This window comes from Quercus lobata, chromosome 10 (genome assembly GCF_001633185.2).
Source record: "Quercus lobata isolate SW786 chromosome 10, ValleyOak3.0 Primary Assembly, whole genome shotgun sequence".
NCBI lineage: Eukaryota > Viridiplantae > Streptophyta > Magnoliopsida > Fagales > Fagaceae > Quercus > Quercus lobata.
The window spans coordinates 1,936,817-1,951,608 of NC_044913.1; the positions used below are offsets into that span (position 1 = coordinate 1,936,817).

Consider the following 14,792-nt stretch of genomic DNA (forward strand, 5'->3'; position numbering starts at 1 on the left):
TAACAAGCAGATTTTTGAAATAAAAAATAGATCTTAACAATAAAAACATCATAAACACATTCTAATAAAGAAAATATTGACAATATATGAGATGAGCATTACAAAATCAAAACTAAACTCATATTTATTCACATATCACAAAATTAAAAGAGATAGAAGAAGCAGAAGTAAAGAAAAGCTACCTCTTGCATGAACATACTCTTTTTCTCAAGAGAATATTTTAGGGTTCAAAGAAATTTATGCAATTTTCTTTGAAACCTAAAAATCCTTGCTTACAAAAAAGAAATTCTTAAGACTAAAGCCTTTAGAACCTCTTTAACGTAAGTGAGAGAATATTAGAGAAAGGAGTCAGAAAGAGGGGAAATCTGAGAGTGTCAAAAAGTCCTGAATTTTGAGATCCAGTCTCTATTTATAGAGGCTGGAAGACTTGAAAAATAGCTTAGATGATCAGAATACGAACCAGGACGCGTTCTTATCACTAAAAAATCTAAAAGGATGTGTTTTAACGTTATCTGAAGGCCGTCGGGCCAAAACCCTAATGTGTGCCATTTGGCAGTTTGAAAGTGCTGATTAGCACTCCAAAAGTGCCGACTTTTGGGTGCCAATCCTGCTTTCGAGTTTGGGTGCATTTTAGACTCCTTTTTTAAGTTTTCTTGAGCCGGGACTTGCACATAGACGCGCTTTTAATCTGTATTCTAAAATTTAAACTCTTTTTTGGATAGTTTAGGTCTTTTCAGCAACATTTATCTTGTAGATAAATACTCTAAAATAGATCTTGATAAAGTCTAGATTATCCACAATTTTATCATTATCTAATTACCCCTTTATTCCCATGCAAGCAATCCTATTTTTAACACTAATTATCAACCAATCACAAAATTAATTAATTAATTTTAATTGTTTAACCAATCAGAATTAATTTAAATTAATCATGCGTGGTTAACTCTACCTAAACACAATGCATGCTGATCGTGCAAACTTGATCATGCGATATCTTTCGATCTGACGGTCCGATTTGAAAATCGGGCCTACTGTCGCAACCGTTAGAACCTCAAGATCATTTTTATGATATGCAATGAATGAATTAATGCATGTAATGCAATCATGAATTTTGGGTATATGATTGGTCACCCTAGTTATTTTCCTTGATTAAATTATGGGTGCAAAATCGAGTATCTACAATTATTATATCAATACTATAATCCGCCTCTCCCCTTCCATATACAAATTTTTGGTTTCGTCCCTGGATGCTTCCATTATTGGGTGGAAGCTCCTAGCACTTGGTTGGTCTCCCCCTGGGAGCTATGTGTATTGTGTATTTTGTCTAAGCTTCATGTGTGGACTCGTCAGTCGTCACTTTGTTCAATAAACCTCATGGTTTTTGGGTCATGATCCTGCAAGAGTTTGTTCAGACCTTGAGTGATCATCTACGACCTGAATTGGTTAGATAGGATCTTCTCCCCATTAAAATATAGATGAAATTAATAGTCATTTCGGCTTTGTTATTTCATGCAAAACGCAAAGGATTTTCACTTTTATAATATATGAATGAATTTTAATGGATTTGATAAATAAATGATCATTCTACTAAATATATAAAATAGATTATATCCAATCACTTGTAATGAGATTAAATCATATTATTAGTGAGATATATTGCTTAGAAAGAGTGCAAGTGCACCACAAAGGTCCATTAACAATCATTCCATTTCCACATAATCTTAGAGTTGTCCCCCTATGGCCAAAAGGTCTATAACAAATTAAACACCTTACGTTAATTCACAATAATTAGTCTCTTGGCCTCAAGTTGAAGAAACGAATCCATTTTAATTTGCAGACTAAACTATAGCAAAAGCTAATACAGTAATGAAATGATTATGTTTCCATTATGAGATAGTCTGGTGGCATCAAATCACCTGATTGTTATTGTAAAACATAATAGCCATAATGTGTCGGCTTCAATGCTTTGATGAAACCAAGTCTTATAATTCATTGTCATAAAACAACTAAAAAATTTCATTAAATCGAGATTATTTTAATGATGTACAATATAGGACGTGACATGAATTTTGGTTGTCACATTAGAAGTTAGAACCATTTAAAATATAAAGAAGATCTTGAAACATATGTTAAAAAGATCACATGATTAAGGTTGTGTTTGGAGAGTGAGTTTAAAGTCAGTTTATTTTATTATTTAGCTTATTTTTGCTATTATTTATTGGTCCTATTACACTTTTAGGTACTATTTGTACGTTTTTAGACCCCTTAAAATACAAGTTGTTTAACCTAGCTATTTAACCAAGTGATTACTTAGATAAATTATTCAAATTTAAATTAACACATTCAAATCATATCATGTAAATAATGGAGAAATATAAAGAACACACGATATGATAACCCAGAAAAATTAAACCGGTAAAAAACTTGGGGAGGATTTAACCTAGCTATCCTCAAGATAAAACAGATCCACTATGAAAGAATTGAAGCTTGTACAATAAGACTTAGACTACTAACATCTTATTGCTATTTCGAGTAGAAAACTTACTACCACGACCACGTGACAGCTCCGAGTCCACAGACTACTTCTTTCCTTGATCCACTGCAACCAAAAGCACTCCCACTTGTGACTTTGAGACTCTATTCAAAAGTTTCAGATAAGTTCTTTATGCAACAACAGAAACGACTACCAAGTTCTTGACATGAATCTTGATTTTGATAACCCTAAGTGTATATGAAGGTAATCACCTTTAGATCTCACAAGAGATTCAATACACCGCACATCAAAGACTTCTAAAATGTAGCTAGGGTTTTTCCTTTTATACTTGGAGTAAAACATAAAACCCTACACATCAAACAGGACTTAGGCTGAGTTGGAAAATTCTGTAGAAAATAAATCTGCACGAGGTTTGATCGATGGAGCCTACTTTTCGATCGATTGAGCCTTGCAAATTTAAACCAATAAATCCTGTAATCACTCGATTCCAACTTTACAAATAAACACACTTTGAGTAGCCTCTATCTAGACTCTAAGTTTTGATCATGGCTTGCCAACACATTACAAATTGAAGTTCTAATACATTTAGTTCCTAAAGTCTTAGAACCTAACACTATTCATGGGATGATTCTACGATACCTATATTTTTTTTGGGGGTATGGTACCCACTTAAATCTTAGTTGATTTCACTTGTTTTAATTTGGTCGGTTTATTTAATTTTAATAAGATACCTACTACCAGTCATCTAGGTTTTCTATAAAACCCAAAAAATAAAACATATGGGTTCTTCTTTTGTGAAGCACTTGAGAGAGATCTCTAATTAATGGCTTATTCCCTTTAGCTGCCTCTCTCAAACCTTCATGGTTCTGCCTCCTTGAGTTCTGTGTTTAGTATTCAAATTGTGAATATGATTTTTAATCATTTTCCTATTTATTGATTAAAGTCACTAGAAAACCCTGGAAAGATCAAATCCTACACCTAAATGACCTTCATCGAGTCTTGAAGAATGGTTAGATACTTTTTCTTTTACTTAATCATTTTAATTTAATTTTCAGGTTTGACTTTTACTCTTCCTTGATTTGTTATTTGCTAAGTGGCACAATATGGTTTATATTCCTTTGATTGTTAATTCTTCATCTTCTTCTTCTTGGTTCTTGGAGAAATCCTTTGAACCTTTCACACAGAAGGATCTCTCTTTGTTCATATGTCTTTTTTTTCCCTCTCTGCTTTTCACTCACTTTGAATTCACTTTTACTTTATTAAGGCACCCTCTAACATGTTACTTTTATTACTCTGATTTGTAAATATCGAATATCATTTGTGGTTTCATAAGTAATTTCTATTGTTGTTTTATAATGTTAATTTCTATGCATAGATTTGGTTAAGGCAGTTCTTGATAAGTAGAAGTAGTTTTTTCTGATTTGGTTTGGGTGCATAAAGAGGTCAATATCACTTTGGTTGTTCTTCTTTCTTATTTTTGCAAACCCCTGATGGGTTTGTAAACTATTGAGAATAAAATCTTAAATTTAATAGGTGCCTTTTTTGGGTCAAATATCTTCCATTTAATTTGTGTTTCTTTTAGTCCAACTTGTATGTATTACTGTGTTTTTTTGTTGTTGTTGATCAAACTGTGTGATTTATTCATATACACTATAAAGTTTATAAATTTGTGTTATTTAAGTTGCAATTTTTTAGTGGGCATGCATGCTAGGTGTTTGAGAGAATGACTAAATATGTATACTTGCAATTGGCATGCTCTGTTTCTGTTTTGTTAAAAAATAAAAACTCTGTGGTCATTGTGTGGTATAGCATTTTTAAATTTCATTCAAGTAGTATAGACCTTGAAAGAGACAGTGAACCCCATCTTTTGTTTTCATTTTAAACTGGTTCCTGTCTAATCTTTAGGATGTTTTTGGTCTCCAAGTTAAGAATATTTCATCTAGGTCTTACTATTTTTTGTTTTTAACTTTTAAAGATAATGAAAATGATTTATATTTCAAATTAATTTTTTTTCAACAAATTATAAAATTGGATGAAAATATAATTAGATTCAAGTTCAGAAAATATTTCAGAAGCTTGAAGTTTGTGTTTAATCTATTGTGCTTTATTAGTTTTTAGTGAGACTGTTTAAAAATTCTTGAAAAAAAAAGGTTTTCTTTCTAGGAATTTTCAATTTGTTTTATTCTCAGGAAGGTTCCTTTTAGTTTTGAACACAGTAATTCAATTCCCAACTTTTGATGACCACTGATAATAGTCTTAAATCTAGAGGAAATAGGAATAGAGTTTTAGTATGGTTATCTTACTCAATCCAAGTAAGGGAAAAAGGGAGATGCTATCTTGCAACTTGTTCATTAGTGTTTCGAGTCATTTACAAAAAATAAGTTCTTTAAATACTCCTCACTTGAGAATTAGCAATTGCATGTACTCATTTCGATTGATTTCAAGGGGAGATGACTGCCTTCATATACCTTGCCTTTTAGTCTCAAATTAATATATAATAAAAAGCCCCATGAAAAATTGGAGAACCACCACTTTCTGGTGGTTCTTCATTTATGCTAGTGATTTTTAAGACCAATTTTCTTTTTTGGAGTTATTATCATTGTTTTTCCTTTTACTTTCACCTTCTTGTTTAAAGTGTTTTTACTTTCCACCTGTCTACTCAGGCATAATAAAATTATATGCAAATAGTCCTTGATAATTTTTCTTTGTGATACTAATTATTGAGATAAATAGCAGATTAATATCAACATCTACCAGTTTTTAATTGGGTATATAGAAGGTCGGTTTGAATGTCGTTCATGGCCCTTGATACTGAAGCTAAAAGATTGGCCTCCATCTACTTTATTTGAACACTTGCCACATCATGGTGATGAGTTTATCTATTGCTTGCTATTTAAGGGATATACACATCCACACAAGGGTATTTAAACATTGCTCTCCAGTTGCCCAAAAAATCAGATATAGGTCCTAAGACTTATATTGCGTATGGAGTTGCTCAAGAGCTTGGCCATGGAGACTTTGTCACTAAGCTTCACTACGACATGTCTGATGCGGTATGTTTGGTCTTGTTGAAACTCCTGCTAATCAATTTGTTTTGTTTGTCAAAGGAAAATTTCTGTTGGGTTCTAAGACTTTAGGTTTAAATGTATTAGAACTTCATTTTGTAATGTTGGCAAACCATGATCAAAACGTTTAAATCTTGTTTTAGACTTGCTGAAAGTATGTTTATGTGTAAAGTTGGAATCGAGTGTACTACAGGATTTACTGTGTAAATCTATCTGGCTCGATCGATCGAAGCTCATGCAGATTGTTTTTTTGCAGAATTTTCCAACTCAATCCAAGCCCGTTTGACGTGTAGGGTTTTATGTTTTGCCTTAAGTATAAAAGGAAAAACCCTAACCACGTTTTATTGTTGTTGTTTATGCTGTGTATGTGAATCTCTTGTGAGATCTAGAGGTGTTTGCCTTCACATATACTTTAAGTTATCAAGAATCAAGATTATGTTAAGAACTTGATGATCGGTTCGGTTGCTGCATAAAGAGCTTAAAGATACACAAGTGGGAGTACTTGTGCTTGTTGTGAATCCAAGAAAGAAGTAGTCCATGGACTTGGAGCTGTTATGTGATTGTGGTAATAAGTTTCCTACTTGAGGTAGTAATAGGATGTTATTGGTCTAAGTTGCTAATGTGTAAACTTCAATTCTTTCATAGTGGATCTGTTTTACCTTGAGGATAGTTAGGTTAAATCCTCCCCAGGTTTTTTTACCGATTTGGTTTTCTTGGGTCATCATATCTTTGTTTTATTTATTTTCCGCTGCTTTACATGATATGATTGTTATTTGTGTTAACCTATATTTGAATAATTTGACTAAGTAATCACTTGGCAAATTAACTAGGTTAAACAATCTAGTTTACAGGGGTCTAAAAACGTACAAGTGATATCAGAGCGGGTTAGCTCTATTTTTTAGATCCTTTGATCTAAGAGTTGATCCTTGACCCTTATTGTCATAGAACACGGTCACTTTCTTGTGATCTCACCTCACTTTGATGGGAATAACTATGCTTATTGGAAAGTAAGGATGAAAACATTCCTGAAATCTATTGATGAGAGAGTTTGGAACTTCGTTGAATACAGATGGGAGAAGCCCACTACTCCAGTTAGTGACTGACAAACTTCTCAAAAAGAAGCAGCCGCTTTTAATAGCAAAGTTATGAATGCTATTTTTAATGCTGTTTCTATGGATGAATTTAAGAGAATCTCAAATGTTGAGGTTGCTCACACTGCATGGAATATTCTCCAAACTGTGCATGTTGGTGTGTACATTATTGGATTTTAATTAATTCAATCAAATAAAATTAGTGTGTACATTATCTTGGTTATTTTAATAAGTTTCTGATTAAATAAAATTGGTATGTACAATATAAGGCAAATTAAGAAACTTACATAATTGCAAACTTTTTTTCTTGGAGATGTGTGAGTTATATGATGCAACTCTTTTGGTGATAGTCTCTTTCAAATTTATATGATGAATTTTGTAGAAATTGTGATTACTTACTATTCATATATCACCTCACATGCATCTCAAGCTTTTCCTAGTTGCACACACTACACAAGTTACTCTTTGCTAAACTTTGTACATGTTATTGTGTGTGATTTTGTTTTGGCCAACCAAGATTGAAAATTCCTTGATTTTAATGCAAAATGTGTTTGAAGTTTGAGAATTTAAGGAAATATTGATTGAAAATCTTATTTTTGGGAGATCTGGGTTCAATATAAGTATTTTTGAAAAGCATTTCATATCATACTCATGCATACTATTCATAAAATACCATGCTTTGAGAAGTTTCTGCATAAAATTGCTTTGTTTTTCAAAAATTTGTTTTTTGTTTTTGTTTTTATTTTTTGTTTTGTTTTGTGTTTGTTTTTGTTTTGTTCTGTTTTTTTTAGATTTTCGAATAATCGAACCTGTTTCTCGACCGATCGAAATTGCAATTAAAATTTTGGTTTGAATCTGCCTGGTTCAATCGATGCTCGATCGCTGCTCAATCAATCAAATGTAATTTTCGATTGATCGAATTTGTTTTTCAATCAATCGAAAATCGTTTAAAGAGTTTTTTAAGAACAAGTTTTCTTCACGAGTTTTTCACCATTCAAATTTTTTGAAAAACTTTTTTTTTTTTTTTTTTAGATTTTCGATCGATCGAACCTGTTTCTTGACCGATCGAAATTGCGATTAAAATTTTGGTTTGAATCTGCTTGGTTTGAACGATGCTTAATTGCTAATTTTCGATTGATCGAATTTTTTTTTTGATCAATCGAAAATTGTTCAAAGAGTTTTTTATAAACAAGTTTTCTTCACGTGTTTTTCACTATTCAAATTGTTTAAAAAACTTTATGGCTCTCTCTCTTTGACCGATCCAAGTCAAGCCAACTTTTGTCGTTTTCTCTCAAACTTTTTCAAAGGTTTTTGTCTTCTAAGGCCGGTAAGACCCTTTTACCCCTCCTTTTTTCATTTATTTTTATGTTTCATGCATTTTAGGGAGAAATTCGACCCTATGAAAATTTGGGGTTTTTGGTGTTTTCAATCTTTTCTTTCAAAATTGATCAATGGGTTTTTGTTGAGGGATGATATAAAACTGATCTTTGTGATTTAATTTGATCAATTTGTTGAATTTGGAAAAACTGAATTTTCTAGGGCTTGAAACTACCCGAATTGGGGATTTTGTTCAATTGAGCATTATTTTATGAAATTGGCTTGTTTGGTTTGATAGTTTTTAGACTCCTTAAAACACAATTGAATTAACCTAGGTAATTAGCCAAGTTGTTTCTTAGTCCAATTTAACAAATCTAGGTTATCATAATCATAAAGATCATGTCATGCAAAGCAGCGGAAAGATAAATAATACAAAGATATGATCACCCAGGAAACCAAATCGGTAAAAACTTGGGGAGGATTTAATCTAGCTAACCTCAAGGTAAAAAGCAAATCCACTAAAAAGAATCGAAGTTTATACAATAAGACTTACAAGCCCTCACGCTTGGCTTCTTATTGCTACCCACCAGTAGAATTTACTGACACGACCACGTGCAAGCTCCGAATCCACGGACTCCTTCTTTCTTTGGCCTTTGCAAAACACAAACACCCCTGTTTATGACTTTGAGATCCCACTCAAAGGTTTAGCAACGCAAACTCTCCTGTTTGTAACTCCAAGACCACCCTTGAAGGTTTAGATCATCAACACCTTTGATGATAAGAGAAGGCAGCAACTTCTACAATACCAGATCTTGAGATTTTTCAAGGAATAACACCGGTAAAAGACATAAGAGAGCTTTTGGGTACAAAACCCTAGATCTACAAAAGAGGCATAAGATGCACTCTAATCTCTCTAAAAACTCTCAAAACCCCACTTAGGGTTAGCTTATAATGTCCTTTAAATATTGGAAAAAATGGCTCTCGATTTGGGCTTCAAACGAATAAGTTATGGCCTTTTTACATTTTCTGATTTTGCTGATATATGATTTTGGATCAATCGAATTTGTCTTTCGATCAATCGAACCAACCAGCTTGTAACTCATTAGTTTTTATCCCAAACTTGAGTTTTTTTGTCTTGGGCTTCAATGTAGACCATTCTAAACTAATAAGACTTAGTTTTTGTCATGTTTTGTCATGGTTTGCCAACATTACAAACTCAAAACCTAACATGGTTGATTGAATTGGCCATTATATTCTATTATTTGTCTTATGTAATGATCAATTGGTCAATTTGTTGGGATTTTTGAAAGTGGGTTTTCAAAATTTTGGGTTTTTTTATATAAACTCTATGCTTAAGCCAATTTTGTGATTTTTAAAGTATAATTGAACTTTTCTCACTGTATTAGAGCATGCATCATGTGTTGATATTGTTAATGCATCATATAGATTGTTTTGTTTCTATTTTTTCTCTAACTGTGTCTGATGCAGTCAGCCTTTGGGTTTTTCTTTTGTTTTTGTCTTTTGGCTCTTTTCTGTCTGTCCATTATGCTGTTTAGCATCATGGTTAGGAAGACTAAAGCCCATAGGACATCCTCTTCTTCTTCTGCTCCATCTTTTGATAGTGAGAGGTTCCTTAGTGAGAAAAACTAGGAAACTTATGAGAAGCTGAACATTCGTAGGAATGTTTGGGTTGAGAGGAAAGTAGTTTTAGATGAGCTTGACCCGGAAATTAGGAGAAACTTTGAGCGTAGGGGCTGGTTGCCTTTGTTGGATGTTGATCATCCTCCTCCGACTACCTTGATTAGAGAGTTCTACTCGAACCTCTCTGTCCACTCCTATGATTCCAACACTCTGGTGAGAAGTTGGATACGGGGTGAAGAGTACACCATTACTCCTTTGGTAGTGGCCTTTGCTCTTGGGGTGCCTATGGTCCAGCATTCTGTCTATCCTTACGATGAGTCTCCTTCTTTTGATGACATCATGTCATATCTTATTGGGACTTCTATCCAGTAGGGTTCTTATCCTCAGATCACCTATCACGAGTTGATTAAGATTCATTATCTTTTTTTTCGGATTTCTTGCCATTTGATTTGGCCCATTTCTCATTTGCATACTATTTCTTTAGTGAGATGTGCATTTTTTGTATACTCTTGTCACAGATGCTTCTATGAGTTTTCCTCATCTTTTCATTTGTTCTTTGGTTAAGGTTCATAGGAGTAGTTCTATTGCTCAAGGTCTGTTTTTCCCCATTTTTATTCATCAAATTTTGTTACATTTAGGTTTAGAGGAGTTTCCTGCGTCTGAGCCTGTTCATATTATAGCTCCTATAGGTGCCACCTTCCTTAGGCAAAGGGTTGCTCAAATATGAGCTAGCTTTAAACGTCCTGGAGTTGATTCTTCCTCTAGTGCACCTCCTCCTCCTCCTCCTCCTCCTCTTTCTTGTTCAGGTGATTCGGCTGCTGATGCGTTCATTGATCCGACTGCTGCTATTGACCCTCCACCTTCTGCTTCAGATGTTGCTAACATTCGTCGTACATTGGACACTGTCATGACTGTTTAGGCGGCTCATGGTCAACTTTTGGTGGATGTGCTTTCCGAGCTTCAGGCCTTGCAAGTAGATTTGGTGAGCATTAGACGTTCACCTCCACCACCTCCTTTTGATGATGAGTGATTGCCCTTTGGCAATTCGTCACAAAAAGGGGGAGTATATATGGATAGGAGATTTTGTTGATAGGGGGAGTTTTTGTTGTTTTGAAGCTGTGGAGCTTTAGATTGTATCTAGGTGTTTCATCTTATATTTATATTTTTTGGCTCATGATGTATTTTGTTTTATTTGAGTTGTCTATGATAGGGGGAGATACAATGATGTGTTTATTTTTGTTTCTTGTTTCACATTGTGGTACTTTGATTATTAATTTATATTTATGAGGTTATTTATGGTATATGTCTTGTAGTTTATGATTATGTGAAATCAAGAATATATTTTGTTGTACTTGTATTTTCCACACATGCGTTTATGTGTTTGTTAAGTGTTACAAAAATATACAGGTTGATTCAGTTGTGCTGCTGTCTACACTTACAATTGATAGATAGTAGTTAGGTTGAATTTGTTTTTGTTGGGCAATGTTTTTGTAATGGGCTGTTTTTGTAACTTTGAGCACTTTGTCTAGTTTGTGTTTTGTCACGGATTGCCAAAGGGGGAGTTTGTTGGGTTCTAAGACTTTAGGTTTAAATGTATTAGAACTTCATTTTGTAATGTTGGAAAACCATGATCAAAATATTTAAGTTTTGTTTTAGATGTGCTCAAAGTATGTTTATGTGTAAAGTTGAAATCGAGTGTACTGCAGGATTTACTGTGTAAATCTGCCTGGCTCGATCGAACGAGAATTAGACTCGATCGATCAAAGCTCGTGCAGATTGTTTTTCTACAGAATTTTCCAACTCAGCCCAAGCCCGTTTGACGTGTAGGTTTTTATTTTTTGCCTTAAGTATAAAAGGAAAAACCCTAGCCACGTTTTATTGTTGTTGTTTATGCTGTGTATGTAAATTTCTTGTGAGATCTAGAGGTGTTTGCCTTTACATATACTTAGAGTTATCAAGAATCAAGATTATGTCAAGAACTTGATGATCAGTTTGGTTTTTGCATAAAGAGCTTAAAGATACACAAGTGGGAGTACTTGTGCTTACTATGAATCCAAGAAAGAAGTAGTCCGTGGACTCGGAGCTGTCACGTGGTCGTGGTAGTAAGTTTCCTACTTGAGGTAGTAATAGGATGTTATTGGTCTAAGACGCTATTGTGTAAACTTCAATTCTTTCATAGTGAATTTGTTTTACCTTGAGGAGAGTTAGGTTAAATTCTCCCCAGGTTTTTTACTGTTTTGATTTTCTTGGGTCATCATATCTTTGTGTTATTTATTTTCCTTTGCTTTACATGATATGATTGCTATTTGTGTTAACCTAGATCTAAATAATTTGACTAAGTAATCACTTGGCTAATTAACTAGGTTAAACAATCTAGTTTACAGTGATCTAAAAACATACAATTTCTATTTGGTTGAAGTACTGCATGAAAATGTTTATATGAGTTTGTATAGGTTAACGGAAGTATTTGTGAGGGCCAAATGAGCTTGTAAGGGTTGTCATTTGGTAAGCACTACATGGCTGTTGATTATTGCCTATCACACATTTTACAAAAAATCTCTAGTACCTTCATTCTTACATAAAGCAATGGCTCACATTTTCTCTTTTGGAAGCCATTTTAACGAAAGCAGTTGTCAGTCTTGCTACAATTGGAGAACATTGAGATCTTGTGTGGGAGGGATAGAGCTATTGGTGTTGGTGCAAAATATATGGACAATGCAGTTGAAATTATGATTGAGGAAGGAGAAAAGTGATGAATTCTCCTATTGCACAACAACACGTCAACATTTGGTATCAATAAATTATGCAATTGAGCTTTGCCAAAGAAAAATGAGTAGAAAAGATCAACTTCGAAACAATTTTTTAGTTTGAGATTTTGAATGTTGTTAAAAAAAAAAACCCATGTATTTTGGGTACTTTCTCTAAAATATTTTAGATAGAAATAGTTGGTAAGACATTTTTTTAGTTGGCTATGATGGATGATATTTAGTCATTATCTTGTCAATTGGTGCATCAATGGCCTCTTTGTTATGAATTTTGTGTAAAAAACACACACTTTGGATGCTTTATCGTCTCTCTTGATATAAAACTTTTTAGTTGTTAAGAACTTTGAAAAAAAAATTTTAGTTTGAGTTTTAAATGTTGTGAAAAAACTTATGCATTTGGGTTCTCTCTTTATGTTGATATAGAACATTTTAGTGGTTAATAGTTGGCAAAATTTTTTTTATAGTTGGCTGAGATGATAGATTTTTAGTCATTATCTTGTTAATTGGACTATTAATGGCTTTTCATAACCTCATCTATTTATTAAAAAACTGTTACTAAAATTAAAATGTAGAAATTTTAAGAAAAATAATAATTGGAAAAATTATTTTATTTATCTTAAATCTAAATCTAAATCCAAGTCCAAATTTAGGTATCCAAACAATGGAATTTCAAATCCTTCATTGTATAAAAGACCCAAACAAGGAATTTAAAAATCAATGGCTTTTAAAATCCATTGATTTCAAATCAAGCTTTTAAAATCTATTAATTTAAAAATCAATGAGTTTCAAATCAAGTAAATAGAGTGGTTGTATAACATTTTTATTATCATTTTGGTCTTGCAAATAGAGGTTTCAGGGTGTATTTTGGTCAATTTTAGATTTCAAGAGTCCTTCGGTCATTTTTTAGGTGTCAGGGATATTTCAATAACTTTCAAGTTTCGGTGGGCCTTACGGTCATTTTTTAGGTTCTAAGCGTATGTCACTAATTTTATAGGTTACGAGGCCATTTCAGTCAAATGTGAGAAAATTAGAGTTAAATGTGATATTAGAACCGCCTAATTTGATAATGGAAATCAAATGTGATAAAAAAAAAAAAGGGAATCACCGAATGTGACAAAAGTACAATTACATATGGGCCTCTATATATAACATGTACTAATGCAGACTCTCATTTCAAAACCTTTTGCTCTTCTATACGCATCTTCTAACTTCTCCATATAGTTCCATCTCTATTTTTCTTCTTGCTTTGGATTCAGATCTTCAATTGAAAGTATTTTTCCATCACAAAACCTCTCTATATATCTCTCTTACTTAGATTATCAAATACGTGTAAGTATTCAATATGGATTTTGAGCTATACAAATAGTTCAAGAATTAAGTTTAGCTTGCCATTTGGCATATATATAGCAAGCTAGATTAATCTCTTTTCCTTCCATATTCCATATTTTCTTGTCATTCTTCAATAGTAAAACTAGAAATGGAAATTGTAAAAGTTAAGTGCAGGAACACCTTGATTTTCAAGGCATGGAAACGATGTCTATCACTAGTAGCTGGCAACAAAAAATGTTGTTCATCTTCATCTACCACTTTCAGTTCATTGACAAACCGCAAAAAGAATCGTCAAGTAGCTCCGGAAGGTTGTTTCACAGTCTATGTTGGACCTCAAAAACAACGATTTGTGATCAAGACCAAGCTTGTTAATCATCCTTTGTTCGCGATGCTGCTAGAGGATGCTGAATTGGAATATGGGTACAATAGTGAAGGCCCTCTTGTGCTCCCTTGTGATGTTGATTTGTTCTACAAAGTGTTGGCAGAGATGGACAGCAGCGAGGATTTTAGTCCTGGTTGCGGCTTTGCTAAAGGTTATTCCTTAATTCTGCCAAGTCCAGCTCGTAGATGCAACATTGTTAGCATTAACAAGGATCATGATGCCTATAGTCTTCTTAGTCCATCAAATTCGATGATTAAGATGAATCAACTATGACCATTTATTATAAGATCATGCTGATCTAGCTTTCTTTTTTAGCATTTGTATCATATATATTATCCAACTTATCTGTGTGGGTAGAGGGAATTCTATACGAAATGAACAAAAAGAATACATATCAAGAAATTTGTACAAGTGCTAGTTATATATATTATATATGCTTTCTTTTCTCTACTCATTTTGCTGTCTCCAATTGATTCTCCCATGTTCTCAACCTCAATTGGCTGAGCCGCCTAGCTATCCACTTTGCCTTAAAATGGATTTTGATTAAACCAGAAACAATTTTTTTTTTTTTTTTTTTTTTTGTGTGGAGTGAAAACTGTGTGCTGTTTCAGTAATAAATCATGTTATAGTTGGAGGTGGTTGATTCAAGAAAGAGAGAATCATGTAGTAAGGATGTCGTGTCCCAATTATGTGCTAAGAAAGAAAACT

At 33.2% G+C, this 14,792-nt stretch overlaps 1 protein-coding gene across 1 annotated transcript; it reads left to right on the forward strand.

Annotated features, from left to right (window-relative positions):
• Nucleotides 1-13,850: 13,850 nt before the first annotated feature.
• LOC115963489 (auxin-responsive protein SAUR71-like) lies at nucleotides 13,851-14,357 on the forward strand. The gene has a single exon (XM_031082494.1). It carries the CDS (start codon nucleotides 13,851-13,853, stop codon nucleotides 14,355-14,357), a length of 507 nt encoding a protein of 168 aa, XP_030938354.1.
• Nucleotides 14,358-14,792: the final 435 nt, after the last annotated feature.

Coding starts and splice junctions, on each gene's coding strand:
- LOC115963489 (XM_031082494.1), top strand. CDS start 13,851: ATGGAAATTGTAAAAGTTAAGTGCAGGAACACCTTGATTTTCAAGGCA.